Below are 20981 nucleotides of genomic sequence, written 5' to 3'. Positions count from 1 at the left end.
TAGGAAAAATAACAAAGGGAGCAGGGCATACTTACAAAGTGGGGTATGGGCAGAGAAAGAGCCCATAGCATTGTAAGAACTGGAGGACTTTTCCTCTGTTTTCTCTTAGATAGTCACTACTGATAGTTCTATATTTCAAAAAGTAAATCAAGATTTTATTCTCGTAAAACTAAGCCTTTTTGGCTTTAAAAGTCTTTATGATCCTTTTTTGGAGAAGGAGAAAGTCTAGGCAGACCTGTGCCAAAGCTTTGGCCAACTCTGAGTCTTACCAAATGTGTACAATGAGATTTCAGACATATATATATGTTTTTAATAGTCATCAGACAATGCTTTTACGTTACTTTTCTTTCACATAGAAGATCAAGCTCCAAGCTCAGCTCTTTCATTGCAAATCAAGACCAATTCTGTTAAATGTGCTTTAACTCAGTATAGAGTAACAGATTAGCTAAGGTTAGCTGAGACTAGAGCTGGGCCCAAACTCTTATTTATTCCAGAGATGCAGACTGATACTCATTGGTATGTGGAGAACAATGTGAATGAAACATGTTCATCTTTTTCTTACTTAGAAGAAATTTTCTGTTTCATCTGTTGTTTCTGCAATGGCTGAACCTCCAGAAAAAAGCCAGACAAGGACTGCAGTCACAAAAGCTGTTGAGAGAATTTGTCCTTTTGGAAGCAGGTATATATATTCCTTTAAGGCTAGCTTCCTTTTTTGAAGAGATATTTTTCAGTATAGCTCCAGATGTAGTGTAGTACCACTACACCTGATAATCTTTAAATACCTGAGACATCATGCAAGTAGTAGCAAATCAGGGAGAAAGTTCCAGCCTTTGGCCAGTCTCTGTGGATCAGGGAACTGCCAACATCTCCCTCTGTTTGTCTTTATATTACGTATGTATTACTTTCTCAGACTGCCTTAGAACCAGCTGAGAATGAGAGCCCAGTCTTTTAACCAAACTCTAAGGTGGGATGCTGCAATGGTTGTCATTCAACGTGGGAGTACATGGGATTCTTCCATGGGGTGTGTGGATTCATCCTATCATCTCTTCACCTTCACACCAACTAAACGACTTCTTAAAAATACAAGAATTATGAGGAAGTAACACATAAAAGAATATGTATGTTTCAGACAACAGAAGAAACTTGTGAAAGTCCTTCCGGAGCCTGAGAGCCATTCTGCCTGTGATAATGACATATTCCTGTCTGATGACATATCTGAAGTAGATTCCACGTTGAGAGAGAAGGTTTGTGTATATGTGCACCATAACTGATGCTTCCCAGTATTACTGAAATAAAAGTACATTGAATGATTTGTTTTCCACCGATTCTGCCCCACGTCAACTAATAAACCTATGGCAGGGTAGGGGAAGATATTTTATCACCATCCCTTTGTTCTTCAGAGTGACGAAAGAATCAGACAAAGAACAGAGAGCTGTTTTCTCTTTAGGCGTTGTAAGAGGGTGATAAGTTCTCTTCCCTTACCCTGCCATAGATTTATTAGTTGATGTGGGGCAGAATTGGTGGAACCCAGAATGATTGAATGTCATCCAGATAGCCTTGAGTTTGCAAGCTTTTTGCTTCTGACTCGTCAGTATTGTAGTCTTAACAGTCTTTATTTTGTTCCACATTTTATTGTTTTGTCACTTACGTTTATACCATATTTCATTTCGGTCCAGATGACAACCAGTATGGAAGTACATGATGCCATTTATGTGACTATGGAACTTCTTTCTAACTGGGGAAATCCAGTAAACGTGGGCCTGAGTGAGGTGGAGTTCTTTGATTTATACAACGAAAAGATATTTGTGTCTCCTCATGATGTGGACATTCGAAATGCTGACAACCCAGGGGATTTGTGCTGCTTGGTCAATAAGAACTTAAATGTAAGACAGCTTAGTCCTGGATGTGAAAATTTCTCATTATAATATTTCTTTAATATTCTATCACTAGGTTTTTTGTTTAGAAACATGATTGCATTTTGAACCTGACTTGCATAACAACTATCTGATCATTTAAAAAAATACAAACATTGCTTATTAACAAATCCAGCTTTCCTGTCCAAGACGTTGGTATTCAGTTATAATTTTGTTTTAGAACAGAATTTGATTAATTTGCCTGACTTACTTAACTGAGCAACTGGAAGGAGGCAGCTTTAACTCTGCCTCCTTATATCTTAACTCTGTGGTATTGTCTTGGATGAAAGAACACATTCAGTTTTTAAAGTATTGTAATGTAATCATAGTATCTGTAGAACGAGATCAAAAAACTTTAAGGACAGGGAATTTCACATTTTTACAGTATGTCTGCTGATAAACTTAAGTAATTCTTGTGATCTGAAGGTATAGGAGCTTCACTGCTAACTTCTTCCAGATGTTTAATATGAATTTAAGTAAACTTAAGAAGGAAACATGCCTATTTTCTCCTGTCCCCTTGTTATCTTTTTACCTAGGGAATAATCATGGAAGAATAAGAATGCATAGGTAGGTAGTTTTGAACAAGAGATTAAGAAAAATGTGTGGCATGGTAAAAGTATTTCATGGCTCTTCTGTGAGATAGTAAGATGAGGAGACATGAGGTGTTTACATACTAAAGACAATGGACAGAAGACAATAACTGGTATGAAATTCTCATGCTACTGAAGAGATTTGCAAATGTCCATAGCTCTTCATATAGCCATAATTTCATTTGTGCTGCACATTCACTGTGTGTCCTTTGTCTCCATGGGCCTTTAGAGCTAGGATTCTAGTAAAAATTAGTATGATTTTAGTGGATGAGGATACTAAATGACTTAGTCTATTAAAAAATATAAATTCTAACTCATTTCATGCTAGTGATACTTTTCAGCTTGCAGGGTGAATGAGAATAGAAAGAGGGCAAATATGCAGTATTTTGAAATTTAGTTGAAAATCAGTAGGGAGTATTATTTCCAGACTAATATTTTTACTTGAAACATCTTTCTTACTGTCTCCTGAAAATTGTCGTTTGGGTGTCATAAATACCCATTCTCCTTTATAGGTCGTGCTCTCTGGCAGATGACCCTCAGTAGTAGTAGTAGTAGTACTGGCTCGCAGACTTTCTAGATATAATTATAAATTATGTAGTAATGTATTCATTAACCCATTGTAAACCTGTTATTCTCAGCGTTTCTCATTTATTTATATATCCCATTATTCTTAAGTAATGAGGTTTTATATTTCATTGATTAGTATATTCCTTTGATTTGTGACACTGTAATCTCTCTTGAAGCTGGAAAGGTATTGCATCAGAGCAGAAGCAATCTGGATAGGGAATATGGTCTTAGAATGTGGATGTGTGATAACTGAACTGCAGACTCCTTCAGAAGTCAAAGCAGGATTTCCAGTTTGTGTACATTTCAGATCATACAGGAAAGCTTTTGGGTGCATTAGAAAAAACAACAAATTAGTGAATCTCCAAGCAACTAGTATTTTCAACAGAATGAAAACTTAACGTAAAAACTTACTTTGTGGAAAACTCACTTTACCATGGTTAAAACGCTTCCATCTTTGATCATTTAGGTGTACATTTGTCTTTGAGAGTAGACATAATCTTATTGAAGATCGGGGATTTTATTTATTTATTAGTTTATTTATTACCCTTGCAGAGTTTTAAGAAGAACGCTTAAATTGCCTCCTCCCTTGTAGTTCGTGATATGCTGTAAAAGAAGAAAATGCCTGGCAGAACATCAGGTGCTCTTAACTAAGGAAATAGTGCCTGATGGGATATAATGCTTAGTAAGACATAGCTTAGGCATTTCATTGAAATTGTTTTCCGTAAACCTTTTTGATTCTTATATGCATATATAGGTCTTTTAAACCTCAGAATAACAAGGACAGGTAACTATAATTCTAGAAATACCTAACAAAGGTATTTCTTCACAATGGTGAACCCTCAGACCCATGTAATTCCTCTTCACAGTGCTTGAGCCTTCCTTTACTCTCCATCAGGTATACCTTCAGTGCCCCCACAAAGCAGTGTCTCGGGACAGTCTCCCACAAAATCTAAGACCAAAGGTTCCCACTCTCACTTTTTTTCCTTGATCCAGTTCCTGACATATCAGGTTCACCCTGATGGTTCAAAGAACTTTTGGGCTAGATTTTTTCAGTGCTAGTTGCAAAGACAGTAACTCCAGACTCAAGTACATCATGTAAAGGCAAAGACATCACCATCACTCTTAGTGATAAAACATGAGAGTCCTCCACAGTCTCATGAGTTTTGGCATGGATTCATCAAGGTGCCTTCAGTTTCTGGTGTCAGATCTTTGACATGCTGACAGAGACTTTAACACCTGTGAGTATGTGTATCCTAAGTCCTAAGCAGTTACTTCCACTGATAAACAAAATGATCTCTACAGCTGCCTCTCAGTCAAGACACAATACTCAGCCTGGCTCTGATACGTCTTCTATTGTTTGGAAGATCATGTGCAGCTTTACAGAGGAACTAGTGACAAGCATGAACAGGTCTCTCCAGAGTCCATTTTGGCGCTGAATCTGGCGCCCGCCTGTGAAGGCACCTCTGGCACTTTCTCAGTGCACACCAGAACCTATTGATTTCTAGGGCATCAGGTCCTGACTTGAGAGGTCTGGAGATGGATCGCTCATCAGATGTTGTCTGCTGTTGGGAAATGATTTTTTGATCATTCTTGTTCATAGTATGACTTCAGTAACATGATCTAGCTTTGAAGTTGATCCTGGAATTGGGTTCACGCTGGTTTGAGGGCTATCCTTCATTTCTTTGATGTTAAGAGGCTTCTTTCTTTTTTTATATACAAAGGATTAAATCTGTCTGGCACTCGTATGGCTGTTTATGCCCAAAACTGACATTCAAAGCAACAACAGTCTCCCAAAGCTTTTTGAGAGGCCTCTGGGGCAGAGACATTGTGAACCATCAGAGCTTGGAATACGAAGATGACCATTCTGAGAAGTGGATCTATTCACGAGATCTTTGAACAGACTGGCAGAGCTCTGTCCTTACCATCATTAGGCACACATCTACAGTACTCGATAGGAAAGTTTTGTAGTTACTGCCTTCAGGAAAAACTGAAAGACTCACTTCAAAGTGAAAGGCTATGGAAAAATACTGACTTTGTGTACCTACTGTGTGACTACATGTGCTGTGTGTCCTTGAAAATAGAAAGGGAGCTAATTTATCTGCTAATCGCAGATCACTGAAATGTTGTCTGTATATTTACTTCGTGCCCTCATTCATCTCTGTTTTGGGGTAACATTTGACATCAAGTATATTAACATTCAACATTTTGATTCTGAAACTCTTTACTCCTTGCTTCTTTCTGAGCTGCCTCACATCCTTTTCCTCCATTTCTGAACATGTAGAGGTAGCAGTTCTGAACAATGTCCAGAATTGGGCATTCTTTGGTACTTTAAAATGTCTTGATTGTCAGTCATCTGTGACTGACATCCAAAATTCATGTTGGGAGTTTCTGTGTTATCTTAGAAAATTTCAAGTCTGGAGTCCTATATATAGCTCTAAGGAATAGATCTGTAAGTGAAATTATTTGTCTGCAAAGCCTGATTAAAATAGAGGCAGTGAAATAAAATTCGATAAGATTCCCCTCTTTAGAGGGCAAAACAGAAGTGTAAGCACTTTAAGAAATCGTAAAATGATTATACAGTGTCCATTGTGCTCAGTGATCCCCTCTAGTGCCTGCAAAGCTGATTAATTTGATTAAAATAAACTGGGCTTGCTCTGACCCTGCAGTTACAAAGCATGGCAGACTGCCTGTCATTTGTGAGCATGCAGATGTCTTACTGGGACAGCAAGCAGCTGACCTTTATCTAATTGTCAGGTTGTTGTGAGCTGTCTTACAGGCAGGAGAGTCAGATTTACTGTTTGGAAATGAGGTTAAGGTTTTTCTCTTAATGTAGCAGATTTTATTAAATGGTTACTTTTCTAATCGATGTGTATTTTTCTGTGGGGTAGTGAGTTAATTAAAATATCCTGCTTTAGGAGAAAGAGTATTAGTGACGGTCTGCTTGTACATGTTTTTAGATCACGAAGGAAAGCTTCCTTTGGATGTGCCCTTTCCATCCGCCCGTCCAACTTTACTTTGTTATCCGCAATCCCACCCGGTCACATGACTTTGGTATATCCAAGATCAAGATTTGGAATTACAACACAACAACTCCCAGTGTAAGTAGTCTTTTCTCAACTCCTTTGTATGTATGCTCTACCTTGCCTAGGGAAACTCAGTTTGATCTTCTTTCCAAAAGTATGAAATAAAAATAGATACCACTTTCTCTAATAAAATAGGGAGCTATGAGGGGTCCACGTCTACTGTGAAATTTGCTTTTGTCTTAATTGTAAGTGGTGGCAATGTAAGTGTTAACGCATTTTCTTTCAAAGCTATTAAAGATCTCTAAAGACCTAATAAAAGGCTTGCATATTCTGTCACTTAATCCTTTAGTGTGGTGAGAAATAAAGATACAAAGGTAAGTGCATCTTAATATTCAGGACTTTCAGTTGTTTTATCACAATATAAATAAATATGTGTTTAAATATGTGTTTTCTCATGTATATAAGTATAAATAGGCTGACTGTTGCTCAATTTTGGTTTTGTCACTTTAATTAAAAAGTATACTAACTGTGTGTTCATAATAAAACAAGTAATCTAGTGTTACAAGAGAGACATCTCATGGCAGATGGTCTCTTGTTCGTGTGTTTGAATGTCACCATGAAAATTATTCTTGTTTGTACACTGCAATGTTAAGAAAAAAATCCCAGGTACTGGATCAAAGAGGATTTGCTGTCCTGGATTATAAATAAGAGGCTTTATCCCTCTGGTTTTGCTCTCATCCATGTTCTTATATAAGCACATATGGTAATTTATACATATGGAAATGGCCATGGAAGGGACAGCTTAAACAAATTTACTATAACATGATTTATATTTATTTTCTGGTATTTTAATAGATTTGTCTATTAAAATGTGGGCTACAGAATATTCCATCATCATTAGAGCGTGTGAAAGGGACTGTTGTTTTTGGAGGTAATGGTATGATTTGTTACCAAACCTATTGAATATAATGCAGGAAATACACATAAATGTATTTCTGTGTTCCAAGGCACTGTTTTTTTTAGCACTGTTTTGTGCTATGAGGCAAGCTGTGAAATCCATTAGGAGTATAATCCCATGGATTTTGGTGGCAGTGCAGCAGTCTACACTGACGAAAGAAATGTCTCATTATCCTTAAGAAGAAAGAATAATACAAAGCAGTTCTGCCTAATTCTGTAATTTGTCATGAGGAAGTTTTGTCCGAGAAGTATAAAACCCAAAAATATAATTAGCTAACAATTTTATTCCTGCTAATGTAAATCCAGAGCCAGATTTCTGTGTGGTTTTTTGGTAATCATTCTAACCTCCTTCTTTCCCTCAGAAACCACATAAGTGAGAGGGGCCCAAGTACTTCTTCAAAAAATAGGCAAAAAATTAATTCAGGCCAGTACTTTTGTATGTTTGAGTTTTAGAACTTGAGTCTGGAAGTAAAAAAAAAATATGTCTGAAGGAAGCTGTAAAAGTCAGATTACATCATTGTCATAGATTCCTTGATTCATGGAATTACAAGGAAGATCTCAGAGAATGCTTCATGTTGCCTTTATTTACTTCAGATGAGCTCTGCGAAAAAGGAGGTCGTTTTTAGTCTGCAAGAAGAGATCAAGTGTAAGTAAGGGCAGCCAGTTTTCTTCAAGTTTGTCTGAAATATTCAGACATTTTGTAAATAATTGCTACAGCCTTGAAATTGCATCGTTACTTGATGCTATTAAAACGCTTTTCATAAGATCCAATATAATGTCTGTTGTATGTCTTCACAAATCTGTGAATGGAATTAATACTTAAATGCATGAAGGTCTTAGTTGCTCTCCAATTGGATCATTTTCTTCTTCAAGCGATTGCCTATATGTGTGTTCCTCCTGTATGTATGTTCATGTCCATTCTCTTGAGTTGGAGATTTTTTTCAGTGCTGGACTACCACCGGGGTGCAGCTTTGTTCCAGCAGAGTTAGGTTTATAGAATAACTTTTTTCTTCTAGTTCTTGACTTCTTTTCTATTGCTCCTTCTTTTTCACACTTCTGTGAGAAGTCAGGCAGAGGCAACTTCAAGTCCCCTGTCCAGGTGAAATTCGCAGAAAAGTGCCTCTGGTTTTAAGCTTTGTCCTTCGTGCACAAATATCACTGAAATGGCCAGAAATACCATCCTTGTTGCTTCATTAGAAAGCACTGTCCCAGCAGGCACTCTGTGAGGGCTGAAGGTGCAAGCTGGGAAGGAAAATCAAGAGAAACCATAGAACTATTTTCACAAAATCTTTCATTTTTTTCTCTCTGATGTTGATCATACCTACTTGCTTGTTATGAGACGTTGTGCCATTCTAGTTACTCTTCCGGGAGGAAAAAAACCTGCCTTGGATGAAGTATTGAGTGTTTGTTTACAGGATGGCTTCTTGATGGAATTACTCATGAGGAAGGGATTTCTCCAGCCTCCTCATGCTCGAGGAGAGTTAAGCAGTGGTACTAGGGAAGCTAACCATTCTTCCATCTTTCCCACCACATCTGATCACTAAGCAACTGGAAGCTCAGAAGAGGAGTGGGGGGGAATAAAAAAGAGCAGTTCTTAGTCTTGTGTCTGCATATGTTTGTCCTTGGAGTCCCTGAGATCTGTTCATATTTTTCCTCCCTGAGCCTTAGTCTGCTTAGAATTTTGGTGCAAGAGATTTTCATTAGCTCTTTTACTGGTCCTTCATGAATAGATGGTTCTTCTTAGCTATCAGCTGTTATTAATGCCTGCCCCAGTTCAGTCTGTCTCTATTGTCCTAGAAATGTCTGTAGCTTTGGCTGGTTCATCTTGATACAGTCCAGACACCTCTTTTGCTTCCTACAATACCTATCCCAGACATTTCACAACATCATAGAACGGGAAGTCATTTCCCACTGACTGGAATAGTAACTTTGACGTGACTAGCCCTTTTCTGTGCCTGACTGTCCCTCTTTCAGGGAGAATGAGCTCCACCATCTCATTTTGTAATGTTTCCCCTGTCCACCTGTCCTCCTCCAGTACTGGTGGGTGGAGTGGGATTCATTTCAAAAGATGTTGTTAAGATTTTAATTTAAAAAGATGCAATTGACGAATACTTTTCAAAATATACATGTGTATATTTCTGTGGTTCCATGCAGTTTTGTATCTGTTCCCAGGTAAAAATACAGAACTAAGGTTTGAGTATTCCTAACAGCAGTAGAGGCTAGGACATTATGTAGAAATGTTGCAGTTATCCCAAATTCAACTGTGAATATCCAATATCTCTGGCATTTAAGGAGGATGTTAACAGTCCACACATATAGAGATTAAAAAAATAACATTATTGGGGCATCCTGATAGTCTTTCTCTTCCCCATCATAATTTCAGACAAAGCCACGTAGTTAGTTTTTAATATATATAATTACTAAAGTGTTTTGATCCCCAATTAGATTAATCTAGCAGTGTCCTTGTTCAAGGGGAAAAAATATCATGTTTTATGGCCAAATGCATCGGTACAGACATATAGCGCTTTATGATACTCTAGGAGTAACACAGGCAGCCATGACATAATGGCCAATTAAACTGGGTTTACAGCTGTTCTCTGAGAAGTTAGTGAAGGTTATCTTTTTCTATCAGGAATGTGTCTCACATTCCTACACCTACTCCCCTCCCTCAACTGTAGCTTGCTTGTTATGCCTGCATCTTCTGTTTTTCCCCCCGTGTAGGTCCATATTACATTTTTCGCCTCATACATGTTATTATTTGAAAAGCAGTAGAATGGAAGCTATAAAGACTTGGAAGCTATAAAGAGTGCATGCAGGAGTGAAGAACTGGAAACACTTGTACTTGAAGGTGAAGGAGTAACTGGTTTAGGCTGGGAGCGGAGGAAAATTTAAATTGGTATTCAAGGAGAAGTGACATCCAGGAGATGAGCAAGAGGGATGAAAGTGAAACTTCTTACTTTCATGAAAAGCTCTTCAGTTTCCATGAAAATAAGGAAAGAACAGAGAGTCTTTAAAGACTCCACATGATGGACACGTTACTGAAATTTAGAGGGCAGAAAGAAGATGGATTTTGTCTTATCTTCTATATTTTCTTTGAAGATACCAGTATTTTTGTCAAGAGGGAGAAAAGGTTAGATGGAAATGATAAAGAGAGTAGAAAGAACATTAGTTCCAACTTCAATGGAATGAAAAAATCATGTTTTAGTGGGTGCCACAGAAAAGGAGAACATAAAGTTGTGAGTGGCAGAGTTGTGTCTGGGATAAAGGCCTCCTATTTAAAAGGCTAATTAAGTGTTGGAATAGGCTATCAAGGTAGATTATTTGAAAACTGTTGAAAACAGATTTCTTCACAATGGTATAGGTTATTTTACTTTCTTCAGTGGAAAGAAATGGACCGGATGATTTTTTCTTTTTTATGTCCTTTCCAGCCCTGTATTTGTATAACTCTTTATAACTCTTTTTCAGTCTAGTGGCTTTGATCTAGGTGGGTGGTTGTTGTGGAACATGTCGTGAAACTGGTGAATCTTAAAGATGCTGAAGCAAAATGTGCATCTGGAATTTATATCCTGATCAAATATAATTATACTTAATCTAGGCTTCTTTGCTCAAGCTTTTCTAAGTAATTAAGCCTTGTCAGCCAAAATGGTTCACAGTAGTGTCTAGCAGGGTTTTTAGTCCTTTTAAAGAAAATCTTAAATATTCCACAGTATTTTTCAGTTGTTTGAGCTTTTGATTAAGAAGTAGTCAAAAGCATGTTACTGACACAGGGTTTTAATTGTTTTCATCTGTTTATTGATTAAGTGTTCAAATGTCAGAGTTCCAGAACAGTGATATCTAATGCTTGAACAGCTTAATTGAAATCTTCATACTTTTATTTTTGTAGGACCTTGATATTGGAGCGAAGAAGGTGAAGTTATATGTTGATGAGAACCTTGTATTTGATGGTGAATTAGAGAGAGCCTCTGGAGATCTCACTGACCATAGCACTACAATTGACCTTACAGATCACAAGCAAGGTATCTCTGCGTATTCTTCAAATGAAAGGAAAGAAGTAAATACACCTGCAGTCACAGAGGAGAAAGCAGACCTACATTTTAAATGCTTACAGTCAAACAGTACTTCACTAAACTGGAAATCTCTTCCAGAAGAAGATCTTCTTGAGCATAAGATGAACTCAGTCAGCTTTACAAAGAAAATTTTGTCTGAGTTAGAGGATGATCTAAAAGTGTTACCATCTCAAGTTTGTATAAAAGATGCCAAAGCGAATGCAACAGTACAAGCAGTTACGGAGCATGTTCCATCTGATGATGAACTTACTTTGAGCGAGCAAATGGAAAAGCTAACAGGAAGAAAATTGTCTGATTCTACAGGTGCAATTCCTTCTTGGTTACAGTCATCTTCCCAAGTAACAGAGAATAATCAAGTTACTTCCAGTAAGCAGAAGCCTCCCTGGCTTGCTACAGAACATTGTTTAGGCTTGAGATTTCAAACACAGTCAGATGGAATCATGAAAAACTTTTCAGATCTGACTAATGAGGTTGTCAAATGTCAGAGAAATGAACTGGGAAGATCCAGTAGTAGAAATGCAAATGGAGATGAGAGATCACTAATGCTAACCAGAAAGGATAGTGACGTGGGCTTGGAAATTTCGGAGCAACTTTCTAACAAAAATTGCTGCAGCTTACCATACCCTACAAGTGGAAGGAGAAGTGTCAGATGTGTAAAAAAGGTGGGATTAAACACTATGAATCTTGGAGAAGATGATTCCGCTCTCAAAGGTAAGAGCTCACAATAGCAACCTTAGTGCAAGTGCTGACATGTTCCCCATTTTGCAGAAGCACAGAATCATTTAGGTGGGAAGGGACCTCTTGAGATTCCTGGTGATACAGACAGGGGGATTTTAGTTTTGCTATTTGCAGTATTTAGTTTTTCTCATTCATGCTACGACAATGCTCAGTATCTCTCCTTGTCCTACACCTGATGTTAAATGCTCTTTTTCTGAAAAATTTACATTCTGAGTTAGTGGTTTTAAATTTATTTGGAGAAGATCGAAGACTAAATTTCAGTAAATTATATTCTAAAAATTGACAGTCCTGCGGACAGAAAATGTTTGCTAATATCAATGAAAATCTGCGAAAAGATAAAGAAGAGTGTGACCTCAAGGTAGTGAGTAAATTTACAGAGTTTATTTGTGTAGTAGGTTTGTGTCTTTCTCAGTGAGAATATATGCTGAATATATTTATTCATAGCGAATGGAAAACTGCCCTTATTTTCCCTTCTCTGCTCATGACATTACATACCGCTTTCAAACCTCTCCCTCAGACATCTCTGCTTATTTATGAAGCATTTTCTAGTAAATTTAGCTGTTATCAGCTCCATGTTTTTGATTAGCCTTGTCATCCTTCTCCAAACCTTTTTTAGTTCACCTGGATCCTGTTGGAGGTGGAAGATCGAGATTTGTGTAGTTGTGTTCTGCCTCTGGCAGTAGCCAACAGTGTGTCCCCAGGGAAGAGTATGAGAACTGGGCAAGTTGTGAAGTTCCTGCTCCCTCCCAACCTCCAGCAATCTATGGCTAAGAAATTTTCTGGGTGTGGGGTAATATTTTTGTGCTTAACAGCTGTAAATAACACAAGAATAGAGTTTCTTGCCCACAAGTTCTACTTTGTCTCGCTTTTAACCAACTTTTTTGGATTTCCATTGCTCAGGATATATTTTTAATCTCCCCTTTTCAATTTCAAGCCATGTGTCACTGACTCTTTTTGGACCCTTCATACCACTTCTTTGGCATTCTGTAATTCTTCAGCATTCAATAACTTGTCTCAAATGAAGAGAGTCTGGCAGAACAAGGACAACAAGGCCCAGAGAATTGGAAGAAGAGGTTACAAAAATACAAATTGAAATTTTGGGAGTGATTTAGCATCAGAAAAATTTACATGAAAGTATAGCTTGCTGTATATTGTATTTGGGTGTTTACATTAGTTATGGTCATAAGGGACAGGAAATATGCCTAAATGCAGGAATGCCAGTTCAAATTCTACAACAGGTACTGCATGAATTTTTCGGACAAAGGTGAAGAAAATGGTTCTTTCTAAACTTAGAATGTCTGAATTTTTCCTTCTCTGCCCCTCTCTGGAGAAAACAGCAACTTTATAAGTATATCTGAAATTATAGCTCAAAGAAGAAAAAAGTACAGAAGTAGTTGGAATAACTGCCATCTTCCCTTCACCCACCCACTCACCGCAGCCCGTTTGCTGTTTCACACATTTTAGAGCATCTCTGTTAGATTAAAAACTTATCAACATTATGGAAACTGTAAATAAATCCCACCTTAGTAATTTCTGTCCAGTTGTAAAAATGATAACAATTTAGGAGTTTTAATGTAAACTATAAGATGAGGGTTATCATGATTCTAATTAGACTGTCCTCTAATTTTGCTCAGAGCAGGTTTTGTCATCTGGTGCTTAAAACTCCCAATATGTGTTTGTCCCTGGGAAAACTGCATGCCATCTAGCAGCTTTTGTTTTGTCTGTACTGTACTGTGCAGGGTAAAGCCATCTTCAGAGTGAAGCTGAGCAAGCATTAACAACAGGGAAACAGTTTTAAGTGTTTCCCTAAGAGTGGTGAATTTAATTGGTACGGGGCTAGGGGAACTGCAGTTTCCCGATAGCAGTATGTGACAAAGGGGAGGCTGCACAAGCTCATATGCGATGTCACAGCACGCCTTTGGTCACTAAATGAAAAATAATGAGAACAACAGAAATTAGAAATAACATGTACATGCATAGTTGACTCGAGTTAATGTTGCTATAAAAACATACAGTTTTTCTTTGCTAACTGGTTTAATGTGCAAAGGAAATGATGGAAGTATGCTGATAAAATTTGAAAATAACATATATTTGGGGTATTATGAGTTAAGAAGACTGAAGAACTGCACAGAAAGATGAACTTGAGGACTGGAGTAATAGCAATGGAATGCAATTCAATAGTACTGCTTGCAGGGTCATTTGGGGACTAATAACAAAAAATTAAGTTGTAAGCTGAGTAATCATCAATCGCAAATGACCGAGGAAGAGAAGGGTCTTGGTTGAGTAGTTAATAACAGATGGACTATGAAATGCTAGTGTGACGCAGGTGTGATTATAGCAACGCACTCCGAGGATGTATCAGCAGAGGCATTTCTGTTAGTTAGGGTAATGTTAATATCTCAATACAGGCACTCGTGAGATGTCAGTTGGAAAACTGCAGTTCTGATCATCCATTTTCAGGAAAGCTGATTACAAAGTGGAACAGATACAGAAGAGAGCTTTTAGAATGATTTGGGAAATGAAGCGTGTGATTGCAGCATGGAAATATGATTGCTATTTATAACTGCACAGAGTAAAAATGAGATTAACACAACAGAGGGAGAAGAAAGGTGTTTTTTTCAAGCTAGTGTTGCCCCAAAATGTAGTTTACTAAAGTTTTGAGAGGAATTGTATGGTGTGTGTTGCCATCAGAAGCAGGACACAGGGACTTGGTGATTCAGGACACCCCTCCTAAGCCCCCAGGGAAGATGCACGTTTGAGGTGTCATGATTTCTCGGCTCTGGGACAGCATCCATCGTACAATCCTCTCGGGCATGCAGAAGGCTGGCAATGCGTCTGTAACATCTGCAAGTGGGATACTCTTTATCTGCATGCAGAGTTTATTGTTCACATGGCTCCAATAAAAATAATAAATTTTAGATTCTAAAAAAAATACCAAACCCTGTAAGCCTTCAGCCATTGACCTCTGCTTTTGGGCTATTCTCTGCTTTCCTTTCAGAGCTCCACTTCTCCTGTTGTCACTCCTTAATGTAACTAACAAACCTGTTAACCTCCCATTGAAAATCACTCCTATTGAACTGCTGTAGAAGTGCTTCAGAGTTGTAATTTCTGTACTGCTTGAAGTACTTTACATTAAAAAAAAAGTTTTAAAAAAAAAGGGGGGGGGGGGATGAACCTCCAAAACAAGGAAAACCAACAAATGTCAAATACTGTTCTGTACATGCTCATTCTGAAATTGTCAAGCTTTGACATTTTAAAGTGGTAAATATATATACAGTATCTTCTTCAGGTAAATTGTGAGGCTCTGGGAAGTACTGTTTGGGATCACCCACCCCATGAGTATCCATATGGACAATGGTTTAAACAAGAAAGTGACTTATAAATGACTGATGTTCTCTGAAATATGTACCTTTGCTTCCTATCTGTATTTCCCTTGTGGGGTAAGGAGGAATGGCCCGGTTGGTCTCCAGCCTTTCATTCTGGAAGACAACCCTCTATCAGGTAGTTTCCCATCTGCTTTAAAATTGTTATTTTTATCTCACTTGTCCCCAGTGTAAATGATTATTGGCCGTAGATAGATTAGGAACATTGCCTCTTTCCCAGTGTTTCCAAAAACAAAGTTAAAAGTTAGTCTTGAGCAGTCTTTTGGGAAAACATTATTTTGCATTTTATGGCAATTGGCATTTATTCTTGATAACCATTTGTTTTAGTATCTACTCAAGGACATTGTACAGAAGTAAAATCTAGCCCATGGGCCTGTAATTGTTTAGTACTCCACTTGCTTTTCTTCATTTATTTGAAGAAAATATGTGACAGCTTTATTGAAAATCTTTGTTATTATCTGCTCTTAATTGTTTTGAGATGGAAATTAAGCAGCTTCCCAGTGCAGTTACAAGGAGAGCATGCTTTGCTCCCACTGGGCCCCTCTAATTTGTTGTCCCCACTGTGTTCCCATTAGGTACTTTGTCATTATCCCCCTTCTACATCTCACACTTGCAGAAAAGTGAGAAAAATATTTGGACATTACCTGCACAGAATGCAGCGCTCACCTCATCCTCCTTGTATGCTGAACCTACTTCTTTTCTCACCACTTCTCTTTATATACACGTGGCTGATTTTGACAGGAAGCACTAGCTTTTCTCTGTAATGCTTCAGAAAACTTAACCAGTTCAACCATTTCCAACTCTATGGAAGATCTGCAGAAATGCAGGCAGATGATTTAAACTATTGTGACAGCCACACAATTAAGTATCACTGGGCAAAATCCCAGTTTCTGTACGTGTTGAGTCAAGAATTCGCAGCCTCAAACTTAGTTGCATTTTGTATCTTGGCATGTACTCTGCTCTTCAATAGTTAGAAGTGATTGTTTTTGTTATGTCTAAATGGGGAAGGGAAATTGGGACATGTAGCGTTCATAATAGGGAGGCAATATAAAAGTGCTACTGTAACAGAATTTCACAGTAAGGGAACACTAATATGACCAGCATCATTCTGGTAAGTCCATGTTGTAGTGGTTTGCTTCCAGTCCTGTTTATACATTAAATGCGTATGTAATGTTGTTTTCAGATGAAGACTTTTCTATCAAGGACATAGCAACCTCTAGAGCAAAGTGGCACAATGAACAAGAACACACTCTGCAGGAGTCATGGAACTCCTTGGTAAAGTTTAATTATTCCCATCGCGGCCGAATCTCTAACATGGATTTTCAAGGGGATATCTTTGATGAGTTTCTCCATCAACAGAAAATCAACCGGCCTGGAGAATATCAGCAAATGAGAAAAGAGGGGCTACAAACACTACCAAAAAGGCAAGAAGAAGAAAATTCTGTGGAGGCACATGATGGAAATGATTTCAAAATTCCTGTTTTACCTTATGGGCAGCACTTAGTGATAGACATTCAAACAACATGGGGAGACAGACATTATGTTGGTCTTAATGGAATTGAAGTTTTCAGTTCTAAAGGAGAACCTGTTCAGATTTCAAAAATAACAGCTGAACCACCTGATATAAATATTTTACCAGCTTATGGCAATGATCCCAGAATAATAACCAACCTAATTGATGGGGTAAATCGGACGCAGGATGATATGCATCTCTGGCTAGCACCATTTACCCCTGGAAAACCTCACTTTATCTTTATTGACTTTGTGAATTCCTGTCAAGTAGCTATGATTAGGATTTGGAATTATAATAAATCTCGCATACACTCTTTCAGAGGTGTGAAAGACATTATAATGCTGTTAGATGAACAATGCATCTTTAAAGGAGAAATTGCGAAAGCTTCAGGAACCTTGTCTGGAGGTATGGTATCATTTCTTCTTTATGGAAACAGCAGTACAATACAAACAAATACATTTAGCTTGTTTGTTATCACTTTCCACTTCAAAGCAAGCTGACACTTTGTATAGTATTTAGTCCTTTTAATTTCAAAATGTAATGCAAAACCCACTAATGCATTCTTCAATGATATTGTGAATTTTAGCAGCATATAGAGATAATATCTATTCTTAACGATGTCTTAGCAACAAGACCATATTTCAATAACATCACGTAGTCACTAGACATTTAAAAGTTGCAGATTTTTACTTTTCACAGATACGGTCTTTTGGAAAAGATAGTGGAGAAGCTTTTTTCCCATTTTCTTTTATATGTATTTGAAATTTGACTGAGTTCTCTACGTTTTTCTGCTGTGCAGTATAAGTTTGAGAATGAACATACTAATTGTATCAGTAGTCAGTATCAATTTACCATATATTATCTTTAAACACCACTGCAAATTAAATGTAAAGAAGGACCGAAAATAGTTTTTATCACTCTATATATTCTTTTGTATGGTTTCTCCATTTAATTCTGTATGTTGCCTTCAGCTCCAGAGCACTTTGGGGATACTATATTGTTCACTACCGATGATGATATTCTTGAAGCTATATACTGCTATGATGAGACGTATGATGGAGAAATGGAAAATGCCAGCTCCTTGAGATATGAGGAAGAGCTAAAGAGGCCAACAACTGCTGATAGGGAGGGAGATGAAAGACCTTTTACACAAGCGGGGTTAAGAACAGAGGATCAACAGGTAGGGACCTCTATGTTCAGAGCTCTCTATAAATGTCTTTCTGAAACATGACATGGAAGTAGTAGACACTGATTTCCATGATGGAGTGAAGCTCTGCAGAAGAGCTAAAACAGCTCTCTGTCTATTTTGAGGATTTTTTTTCACCAGCTCAATAATTTTTGTGATTTTTTTTTTTTAAGCCCAAAAGGTCCTCCAAATTTTGGTTTGCCTGATTAATTAATAAGACTACAAGGAAGACTATACTGGATTGTATATGGTTTTTTTTTTTTTTTAGTTGGACAGAGATTAGAGAGAATTCTTTTTGATTTAGGTACTCCTGAAGGTTTATGCCACTGTCAGTGATTTTTACCATACAGTTATTCATGTAATGAGTAGCTGTGCTCCCTGTCACTCCAAACCAAAGGTTTTTCCATGTTTTCCACCCAGAGTATACTCTTGCTTGTTTCTTCCTCCACAAATTAAGTATCTTATGTGAGAAGGATCTCCCCCTCTCAACCCTCCCCTTATTTCTTCCTCTTTCCTTTTTTGACTAGCATGGTTAGTCCTACTTTAGTTATTCCTTGTGTGGAAGGTGCTATACAGTATGATCAGGCATAGGAGCATGGTAATACTTTCTACTTTTTATTGCTTTTCCAATAACTCCTTTACTATGGTGGTATTTTGTTCTAGCCATAAGGATCTAAGAACACAGGTAGGACAATGTTCACAAGCAGCAGTAGTTGAAATAGTAGAAAATTAAACTATATCTGAAAGAAAAGATAGTGGGCACCAGTGGAATGAAGGGATCTGAGTAGCCAAGAAAGGAGGAAGAGGGAGAAAAGAGGTGATAAGGTGGCTTGGCACAGATAGATGGTTTACGGCCTGCAAGGGAGGGCATTATTCTGCATTCTAGAAAACCAGTAGCTTTATTGTGTCCATGGGTTTTGATATTCAGTAGAGTTGCAAATTTTAGTTCCCAGGTTGGTCTTTTAAAGTTGTTCTGAGGAAAAGGCATCAGACATCAGACAGAGTCACTGTTTTGCAAGAAAGGTACCCCCAATAGGAGGGGTTTTTTTCTACCTTCTGTAGGTTATCTGTGTGTGTTTATTTCGGTGCACAGTTCTTGTTCAGTTTCACCTTAATTACCACAAGGACATTTGCTACTACATGATGTATATTGCAGTCTGGGAACATACACACATAAGATCCAGGATGTCAGTGGTTATACTGCAGAGATCTAATATAACAGTAGGAGAAAAGTGTTGACAAGTCTTTTATTTCTTTTTTTTTTTTTTAGGCACAAGGTAGGTCCATTTGATGTATTCTGGATGACAGGAAGTCTACTTCTAATGATGAATGAAACTATAGAGAAGGAGTCTGGACTTCTAATTTCCTATTTGGCTTTTTGACTACTGATGAGGATTGAGCTGACGTTTTTGTAGAACTAGTTAGAATAATGCCAAGATTTCATTCTAATCTGCTATTATTTTGTTTGGAGCCCGATACTGTATATGTAAAGTTAGGATTGTTTTCCTCATGTGTGGCATTTTTACATTTACCTACAGTGAACATAATTAGCCATTTTATCATGCTCACTCAATGAAATGAAGTCTATCTGCAACCCTTTGCAGTTGTCCTTTGTCTTTACTACCCTAATTGCCCCAGTATGATCAGCAGATTTTGTCATCTGTTTACTCACTTTCTGGTTTGCTATGTTGAATAGCATAGGCTATTATTAATTAGTATTTTCAAAGAACAAATGCAAGCTTTTGGACAAGTTTGCTTGTTTGTTCTGCCCATTGATTCTTGAGAAGAAATTGTGGTGGCACTCTCTGAGGTCTTAACTTCCTTCCAGACTTCCTGTCTCTGCAACATGTATTTGCAACATGTTGCAAATACAGCATATTATCATTTGCTAATGGCAGTCTGCTGGTAAATAAGAGTGACTTAAGAATTTCAGCCTCTTTGAGACTAGGTAGCCCATACTAGGGAGTCTCCCATTTAACACTCCTACATGCACTAACAAAAAAAAAAAAACCCTAATAGTCTTGACTTTCTAAGGATCCATATGGTCTTCTACATTTTGGGGCATGTTTTCCGTTATTTGCAGGACAGCCTGGGTGGTGAGGGAAAGGGGAGATTGATATACAAAAGGCTGGACGTAAAAAAAACAAAACCAAAGAAACAGACAAAAAACCCCACCAAACCCCCCCCACTTTATGAACAATATGTCTGTAATATATATATATGATATGCATGTTCATTGCACCTGTTGGTTTACTTTTTAGGTTCAAGAGCCAGACCCTCTCTCTGAATGTATACTCAAGGAATCAGGAATATTTACTGGAAAATGTAAGTTCTTACATTTACTTCTTGCTTAGCCACCCTCCCCCTTAACATGTTATTGAGGAGGATCTAATTTGTCAGAGCTGTACAGAACTTTGTGACAGATGTCAGGTCTAGAATAAAGAAGAGTAATTGAATATTTAAGGCAGAAGCTCTGTTTACTATGGCATTTAGAACATTATATCGTAACAGTTGGCTTTTAATCTCAGAAAAATAACACTAGCCGTTTGCCTAGTCCCTGAATGGGATTTGTAATAGCTGTGTCCCTTACCCAGTAATTCTCTCCTAATCCTATGTATTTGTGTAGACTGGCTGAATTTCTCAGATTGGATTGACAATAGAAACCCTACAGTAAATCTAGACCAGAATGTTATATCCATCCTTAAAGTACCTGATTTCTTTATCCTGTACAAAACCAACTCTCTATGGGCCTTTAAATTATTGTCCAGAGAGCTTCTGGATGGCCCAGAAGTTTCGGTATCAGTTCCTGGTCCTTTGATTAGCACAAGAGAAATTGGGTTCTTGGGCCTGGTATAAAGTCTTTAGCAACCTGTGATGTGCTCTCAGAAAATACACACAATGCTGTGGCTTAGTCAGCCACATATCTGTGAACTATACCTATGATCTGTGATCTATGACCTATGAACTATATCTGGATCTGTGAACTTTATGAGCATGTCTACAGTCAGTTCATTATCTGTGAACTTAAGGTGACTTTCCCTTCT

The 20981-nt window shown here is 37.7% G+C and overlaps 1 protein-coding gene across 1 annotated transcript in view; it reads left to right on the top strand.

The window, feature by feature from the left end:
* Window positions 1–20981, top strand: part of KATNIP (katanin interacting protein) — a 62442-nt gene that overhangs the window by 18959 nt on the left and 22502 nt on the right. Inside the window, exons 9-16 of the mRNA XM_050905751.1 lie at window positions 567–679; window positions 1130–1244; window positions 1677–1883; window positions 6028–6168; window positions 10934–11828; window positions 16422–17156; window positions 17723–17931; window positions 20199–20262. Of these exons, the coding sequence (XP_050761708.1) occupies window positions 567–679; window positions 1130–1244; window positions 1677–1883; window positions 6028–6168; window positions 10934–11828; window positions 16422–17156; window positions 17723–17931; window positions 20199–20262 (2479 nt within the window). The remainder of the gene's footprint in view (window positions 1–566; window positions 680–1129; window positions 1245–1676; window positions 1884–6027; window positions 6169–10933; window positions 11829–16421; window positions 17157–17722; window positions 17932–20198; window positions 20263–20981) is intronic.

Source organism: Gymnogyps californianus, chromosome 15 (assembly GCF_018139145.2).
Source record: "Gymnogyps californianus isolate 813 chromosome 15, ASM1813914v2, whole genome shotgun sequence".
Taxonomy (NCBI): Eukaryota; Metazoa; Chordata; class Aves; order Accipitriformes; family Cathartidae; genus Gymnogyps; species Gymnogyps californianus.
This window is presented reverse-complemented; position numbering and strand designations above follow the sequence as displayed.